An 8,240-nucleotide genomic window follows, 5' to 3' on the forward strand; every position below is an offset into this window, starting at 1 on the left:
ACCCTAACCCTAACCCTAACGGATTATAACACTGCACATCATTATAATCTCACACTCGATGAAGCACATTCTGCATGTCAACATCAGCATGAACTATATAATGCAACTATTATAATCTGCAGCACCATCATAATCTGACACTCGCTGCATACCAATAACAATAACTATCGTTCAACTCCTTTGCAGACTAGAAACATTCAGGATTTACGTGAACGATTGTCTCTAGTGATGTGTTGCAGAGCATTACTGATTAGTTTGGCTTTCTCAGCCCGTTAACTGATGCTTTCAAGACAATCACAAATCAGTCTTGCGGTTTAACAACCTCTGTTTGCCACTAATACTATTTTTCATCCACAGATCCAATCCTGATACATGATCAATTTTGCATGTTGGCCAATACCCATCCAATATCTGTGTATAATATCCGTTTCTCCCTAATTACACACTACTGCATTATAAATGAGCTTTTCACAAGGATCACATTTTGATAAATTATTAGTCATACTGTAATGATGATTAATGGCATAATTGTCTTCATTATTCACTACTAATTTCACTTATGATGTAAGATCAGACAGAGTCTTTCATGTGTGTCCCTGGAGCACAAAAGCAGTGTTAAGTCGCTGGGGTATATTTGTAGCAATAGCCAACAATACATTGTATGGGTCACAATTATAAATTTTTCTTTTATGCCAAAAATCATTAGGATATTAAGTAAAGATCATGTTCCATGAAGATATTTTGTAAATGTCCTACTGTAAATATATCAAAACTTAATTTTTGATTAGTAATATGCATAGCTAAGAACTTCATTTGAACAACTTTAAAGATGATTTTCTCAATATTTAGATTTTTTTTGCACCCTCAGATTCCAGATATTCAAATAGTTGTATCTCGGCCAAATATCGTCCTATCCTAACAAACCATACATGCATAAATCTCAATTTTTAAAAATTTACACTTAAGACTGGTTTTGTGCTCCAGGGTCACATTTGACTTCTAATCCCTAATACACAGCAAGGAAAAGTATGGAGTTTGAGTGATTTTCAGGTCTGGATAAGCATGAAAACAGAGAATAGGAATATATTTGTGTTTCCAGACTTTTGCCCCTATTCTGTTCTCTACAATTGAGAATTCCTAAAAATAAGTTTATCATGCAAGCGAGTGTTTTCGTGGCGTTTGGAGCAGACAGCCAGTGCAGCCAAACATTTAGAGATCGTTTAACATGACTGAATGAATTAAAGGCACCTATATTCATTAAACTGTTTGTCTTTACTATATCAGATCATTATAATAATAAAATGCTTTTATTATCAGAGTTTTTGAAAAAGAAACAAAGAAATATGATTGTTTCTAATAACTATTTGTGCTGTGTGAGCTGGAGCTGAAGAGTAAATGAACCACAGTAAACTGAAGCGCTTTGGAGTGAGTTACTGAACCCAACGCCTCCTATACCAGATGCATCAGATAAATAAACAAAAGTAATATTGAAATGGGGATGTGTGCTCGTTTCAGACGCTGGTGGAGTATGCCAGTCTGTGGAGGATTGAGGAGGAGCCGTTTCCAGTTCTGGAGGTTTACATCATTGCACTGCTGAGCTTTGCACAGGCGTCTCCGTACCTTTCCACCCAGTGTGAAGAGGTGCCAGTCCTGCTCGAACGGCTCTCGCTGTAAGTGTGCACTTAGGTGTGCTAGTAATTCACTTGAAAATTCACTATTTTTTACTTTGAGTTTAATTTGATGAGTATTTGGTGCCTTTCTTCCTGTAGGAGTTGTGCAGAGTTGCTGCTTTCTCTGCCCCGGAATATCCCAGATGCATTGTGGGACAGGTTCAGGTCATCTGTCCAGGTAAATTTACCAGACTGAAGTTCTTAGATACTTAGGGCTGGGTATCGTTTTAAAAAGTTTCAATATTGATACCGATACCTCGACTGTGATACCGGTTCCTGAATGATACTTTTTTCGATACCAATTTTTAACAAGATTATTTTACACATTACATTTGGTTTTACTTTTTCAGTTTGTTGAGGTTTTTACAGACTCAAAGACTGATCTCCTGAGCCACTGCACGAAGGAACAAAATGTAACCGACACAATAAATCAGTGCAAATAGTTTTAGTAAGGTTCAAATAGTTAAAAAACCAAAAAATTTTGTCTTCTGCGATCGCTGTTCTGACTCAGAGGAGCTCATTCGCTGCTCATCTGTCAATCATATCACGCGTTCATAAACCGCCCTGTCTCCAACGACGAGCGTGCATTACACTTCCGCGTTCAGTTCTGTACATAAGAAACCCAGAAAGACATTTCTACGGATGAAACATGAACCTAATAAAACACTCGATTACGACAGTATATGATTTGTATGTGATTTTCATGAGATTCTGTCTGTTTTCATAACAATACAGTGAGAAATGCCAAGCAGGTGTAGCGATTAGCCTGATATAAAAGGCTACAAATAACATATTTCTGCAACATTGTATGACTAAAACCCTCATTAGATCGCAATTGGAAGTTATTACAAACACTCGATGGTGATTTAAAGTGAGTTTTGAGTGTAAGCGTAGTATAAATCTTAGAAATTGTCTTGTGTAGCATGATGCTACATACTCAGTGGTATCGAGGCGATTCGGTCGGTGCCTAAAAAGTATCAAACTCGATACCCAGCCCTATAGATACTAGTGTTTGCATTGGTCAGCTTTGTTGTCTTCTACAGTAGTGTTGTCAAAGGTACCGATGTCGATAGCAGTCAGTACTGAAATTGTAAAAATGTGACGATACCAGCATTTCCCGCGAGCATTTTGAGCGGATTCTCAAACAGCTCTCATACCTGCAAACTAGTCGCTTTTCTGCGAAATTTGCCGTTTTGAATCAAAATATGTAATTTATGTGAATCGTCTAGATCCGAAAAGTTTCATATTTAAAAAATTGTTGCATTTTTCCCAACATTTTTAACTTGTATGTTTAAAAATATTTAAAACAGTAATCTTATAAAATTATTTATGCATTTGAAATTTTGTGATGTAAATGCATTTATGACACCTCAACTTCATTAAACAGTCTGTAAATACATCTAATGCCACTTCAGATGCATCTTCTGTTTCCTCTGCAGTGAAAAGATGGAGTTTGTTGATAGTATGCGCACTCTAATGTGAACATTAAAATTTGCGAAAATAAATTACTCCACTGCTCACAAAGATAAGTATGAACACCGATGACAACAGAGTTGCACTGTCCAAAAAGTTTGTGGTATAAATGTGCTATTTTTTTTTTTACTTGAAGCATATGTTGTCTTTTTCCTTTATTTTGTTGTCGGAGTGCACCAGAACGCTTCATTTACATGTTAAATTCTCAAAACCTTTCTTCTGGGGTGGGATGCCCCCAGACCCGCAACAAAGGTCATATTCCTTTTGTCATATTGTGAGTTTGCAGGTATGAGCTCTGATTGGCCATTGTGTTCACGCGCTTACACCGATACACACAGGAGCGTTTGATCGCTGCGTCTATCAGCGGATGCCTGATATATCTGCTCATAGACGGATCCGGCTTTCAAACGCTCCCGTCTGTATCTGTGTAAGCGTTCGGTGAAGCGATGATCATTGTAGCCAATCACAGTCATATCTGTTGAGCGTGTGAACACAATGGCCAATCAGTGCTCAAAGTGCTAGCGGGAAATGATGGTATCGGCACATTTTTAAAATTTCAGTACTGACTGGTATCGACATCGGTACTTTTGACAACACTATTCTACAGTAATGGACAGTATTAGTTCTAAAGATGTCCTTAGTCCATAACTTGATAGTCAACAACAAATGAGACGCATGCTGTTTGCAGTGCAGGTTGTGTTTTCCACTGTTTTATTTTGTGTGCTGTCATGTCCGTGTAGATTGCCCATCCTCTGGTACAGGAGAAGGGAATCAACAATCTGATGATCCTCTCCACCATCGCACGAGAGCAAGGGGTCTGGAGCAATCCTACACTGCAGGGCATTCTCACGAACCACATGCCACCGCAAGAGAAAGGTGCTGCTCGTTATCCTCAGATCTTTTTGAGAACCTATAATGTAACGTTTCTCTCTTCGTCAAATATGACCTGACAACAGAACTGACATTTTGGTAGAGTTAACCTGACAATCTGTATTACACAAGCATCAAAAAAGTGTTTATTTTCTCTCTAGTCCGTGAGTTCCTCACTCTGGAAGGACAAACACTGCTGAGGATGCGATTGAAGCACTTGATCAAAGAGAGCAGTGTGGATCAGGCTGCGTCGCTGGCCAAGGCCTGTGCTGAGCTCTCTGAATTTGAGGAGAAGGGACACTTTAAGCAGATGTACCTGGCTTGTTTGTGCACTGCTGCTCCGCAGGATGTTGTAATGCAAGAGGTAAGACAGTGTTTATTGAGAATATATACTTCTATGTCTGCATCTCACCACTACCGTTCAGATTTAGTAGTTATGAAAGTATTAGGCTATATTCTAAAGCTTAAATCTAATTACAACTTATTTAAATGGTGTGAATTCAAGCTTGATTGTTGTCTTAAGGCCTTTGGAAGTACATTTTCACACTTCAGCAGACACACAAAATAGGGTCTACATCAGCGGTTTCGTTTACTACCTTTTCAGCTCTCAAGAGTGGACTGTCGTGATGCTTTAGAGATGATTTGCAACCTTGAGGCTGACGGTGATGAGAAAGCTGCGTTTACGTTGTGTTCTGGTTTTTTGACCCGTCAGATTCTTCAAGAGGACTCCTACTGTGCTTGGCAAGTCACAAACGTTACCAATGCCAGAAAATCGATGTAGAATTAAGAAATGACAAATAGGAGTTTGCTGCAGATATGATAAATATATTTTCTACAGGTGGTAATTTAACGTGTTGTTTTTCATTTCTTAATAATTTGACAGATGTCATGTGTTCTCTGGCAGGGAGTTGACTCTGTTCTGGGGGAAGCTGCTCAAACGATTAGAGTCTTCAGAGCAAGGCTTTTTGGACAGATGCCGTCAGATGTCATTTCTGTCTAAAACTGTGTTCCACCTGCTTTTTTTCATTAAAGTCATCCAGTCAGAGGTGAGCCTTATCTTTTTCTCACTTCATGCAGTTAGTTTTAAACATGATACTAGTACTAATTATTCCTTTTCCAAATCACTAGATGGACAAAGCTGGACTTTCGACTTGCTTTGAGCTCTGTATACGAGCTCTGCGATTGGAGTCGTGCGAAGGAAGCACCAAGGCCACTGTCTGCAAAACCATTTCCTGCCTCTTGCCCTCGGACCTGGAGGTCAAAAGGGCCTGCCAGCTGACAGAGTTTCTCCTGGAGCCAACCGTGGACTCTTACTATGCAGTGGAAACTCTTTACAATGAGCCAGACCAGAAGCTAGACGAGGAAGATCTACCAGTACCGAACTCGCTGCGCTGTGAGCTCCTTTTAGTCCTTAAAACCCAGTGGCGTTTTGATCCTGAGTTCTGGAACTGGAAGGCATTAAAACGCCACTGTTTAGGTCTTATGGGGGAGGAGGCCTCAATTGTGTCCTCCATTGATGAACTGAACGACGGTGACCCTGAGGGCTTAGCTGAAGAGACCAGCATATTTAGTGAGGAGTTCAAGGAAGTCTCACAGCGTTTTGTGGATGCAACAAATGAACTAAATGAAATAGCAGATCAGAGGCAGAAGAACAAAGAGTTGAAAAAGTTGAGAGAAAAAGGTTTTGTCTCAGCTAGGTTTAGAAATTGGCAAGCTTACATGCAGTACTGTGTTTTATGCGATAAGGAGTTTCTTGGTCACCGAATAGTGCGTCATGCCCAGACTCACTTCAAAGATGGACGCTACACCTGCCCGATATGCATAGAGACATTCGAAACGAGAGAGACTCTTGAACCACATGTTGCATCGCATGTGAAACTTTCATGCAAAGAGCGTCTCGCTGCAATGAAGACTAGCAAGCAGTTAGCCAACCCCAAAACAGCGGCTCCTGTCATAGCTGCCCTGAAAGCTAAAAGCAGTGAAAATCAGGTGCGTAAGACCAAGACAAAAAATAACTCTGGTGGGCAGTCGAATAAACTTAGCAATGGAGATGCCAATGACTCTGAGTGCTTAGATTTCAAGGGTGGCTGTGAAGGGAATATTTGTCCAGTCCATAGCTGCAGGAGGGGATTTAAATATTTCCGCAATCTTGTTGCCCATGTGAAAGATCATGGCGACAACGAAGAAGCAAAGCGATTCCTTGAAATGCAGAGCACAAAAGTGGTGTGCCAGTATTGCCGTCGTCAGTTTGTCAGTGTCGATCACCTAAACGATCACCTCCAGATGCACTGTGGCACCAAACCATACATTTGCATACAGCTTAATTGCAAAGCCAGCTTTGACTCCAATACCGAACTTATTGTACATAAGAAAGACCACCCGGTCTTCAAGGCTAAGTGTATGTTTCCGGGTTGCGGCAAGATTTTTCATGAAACCTACAAACTGTATGACCATGAGGCACAGCATTACAAAACATTTACCTGCAAAGCACCAGACTGTGGTAAAGTGTTTCATTCACAGTCTGAGTTAGACCGCCATGCAGAGGGCCATGTCACAAAAGTGGAAGGCCAGGGCACTGACAGTCAAAGTGTTCAACCAGCAGAACCTCATCCAGACCACTCCAATCTAAATGATCAGGGCTGTGCTCAGGCTGGCTCTCTCTCTGTCACCCATCTGAATGATAATGGCACAGGCTCTCAGGTGGATCATCCATCTAGCATGGTGATAGTAAAGCATTCTGTTGAAAATATGCTAAATAGCGCTTTTGCGGTTTCTGATCAAGAGTGTGTCAATCCTGGGACAAGTAAACCTGAGCAACAACACATCCATCAGCATATCCCCCAGATCAATGACCACCTGGGCCAGTCAGCCATGGACACTCACATGCCTCACCTAAATCAGCATAGACCAGAAGAATCTCTTCTGGAGGCCTTGATGAGTGATTCAGATCCCATGCCGTCTACATCTTCATACCAGAGTGTATTGGAGGACTTTCTGCCTGTCCCACCATCTGACGGTGAGCTGCAGACAGTTGATTCAGGTGCTACTCCATTATACAACAATAACAATGAACTATTTGGGCAGTATAATCCCAATCCTTTGCCTCCAGTTCAGGCATCATATCAGAGATTGTATAGCAGTAACATGACGACTCCAACACAGGCCTCCCACAATGCTACACCACTTGTCTCGTTGGGTCAGATGCTTCCTCCTGTTTCTCAGACGCTTCCTCTACAAATGGCTTCCGTACCTAATAATGGGCAAGTATTGGAGAACAAATCAGTGAAACCGGTAGACACGAACATTGCCCAAGTGGTGAAAGAGAAAGAGAGACACAAATGCCCACATGAATCATGTACTCGAGACTATAGCTCTTACAGAAGTGTTACTAAGCACATGAGGGCTGTTCATCCCGATTTTTACACGCAGTGGAAACTAGCAAGGAAGAACAATGCGGCGGTCAAGTCCACACTCAGATCTGTTTCTGTTAATGGAAGCCACAATTCAGTTGTCAAACCACAACACCAGCTGGGCCAGAGAGTCCCTGGGCCCAGTGTTCAGACACAGAATCCCCTTGTCCAGCCACCTCCCTACCCAAACAACTGTACGAACCCCAACTATCCTTCTGTCTCCTCTCACGTCACTGCTTCCCCAGGGCATATCCGAACCAATGAAATGGACAATATATTAGATCCCATTGTTCTCTCTCAGCTTGGAAATGGCACAAATCAGCCTCAAATGGCAGCAGACCATTTGTGGGACCCCAGGAACAATTCAGTACTCCAACAACAGACATGTTATTCTCAGTCAGTGACCCAAAACATGAACACGCTTCCTAGCAGTCATTTTACTCACCTGAATGCAGCTTCTACTGACAATGCACAGCAGAGAGTAATGAGCTATACTACTCTACAACCGCATAATAATCCTAATGTTAACCCAGCACCAGCTCCAGCAGACAGTGTTCAAACACTCAATGGCACCTCAGGTGACAGTCTGCATTCACTCGGCAATCTCATTCCTCCTCAACAAGTCATGAGTCCTAATGTGGCCGTTAATTCTGTAGCAGAGACAAATCTGGGATCTGCTCAAATGTCTGTGTTGCCCTCTTACACTGACAATTTGAACAATTCAGTTCCCAGGGATTCTCCAGCAGATTACCTGCAGCAAACAAACAACGAATCGTTCTCTGCAGTGGTGAAGTTGGAGAGATCTGGAGAGACAGCT

At 41.6% G+C, this 8,240-nt stretch overlaps 1 protein-coding gene across 1 annotated transcript in view; it reads left to right on the forward strand.

Moving 5' to 3' along the window:
* The window catches only part of LOC107709900 (zinc finger protein 292-like), an 18,198-nt gene that overhangs the window by 777 nt on the left and 9,181 nt on the right, over nucleotides 1–8,240 (forward strand). The window contains exons 2-7 of the mRNA XM_016514574.1: nucleotides 1,516–1,670; nucleotides 1,770–1,848; nucleotides 3,884–4,019; nucleotides 4,175–4,377; nucleotides 4,618–4,754; nucleotides 4,918–5,059. Of these exons, the coding sequence (XP_016370060.1) occupies nucleotides 1,516–1,670; nucleotides 1,770–1,848; nucleotides 3,884–4,019; nucleotides 4,175–4,377; nucleotides 4,618–4,754; nucleotides 4,918–5,059 (852 nt within the window). The remainder of the gene's footprint in view (nucleotides 1–1,515; nucleotides 1,671–1,769; nucleotides 1,849–3,883; nucleotides 4,020–4,174; nucleotides 4,378–4,617; nucleotides 4,755–4,917; nucleotides 5,060–8,240) is intronic.

Source organism: Sinocyclocheilus rhinocerous, unplaced genomic scaffold, assembly GCF_001515625.1.
Source record: "Sinocyclocheilus rhinocerous isolate Xijiao unplaced genomic scaffold, SAMN03320098_v1.1 scaffold372, whole genome shotgun sequence".
Taxonomy (NCBI): Eukaryota; Metazoa; Chordata; class Actinopteri; order Cypriniformes; family Cyprinidae; genus Sinocyclocheilus; species Sinocyclocheilus rhinocerous.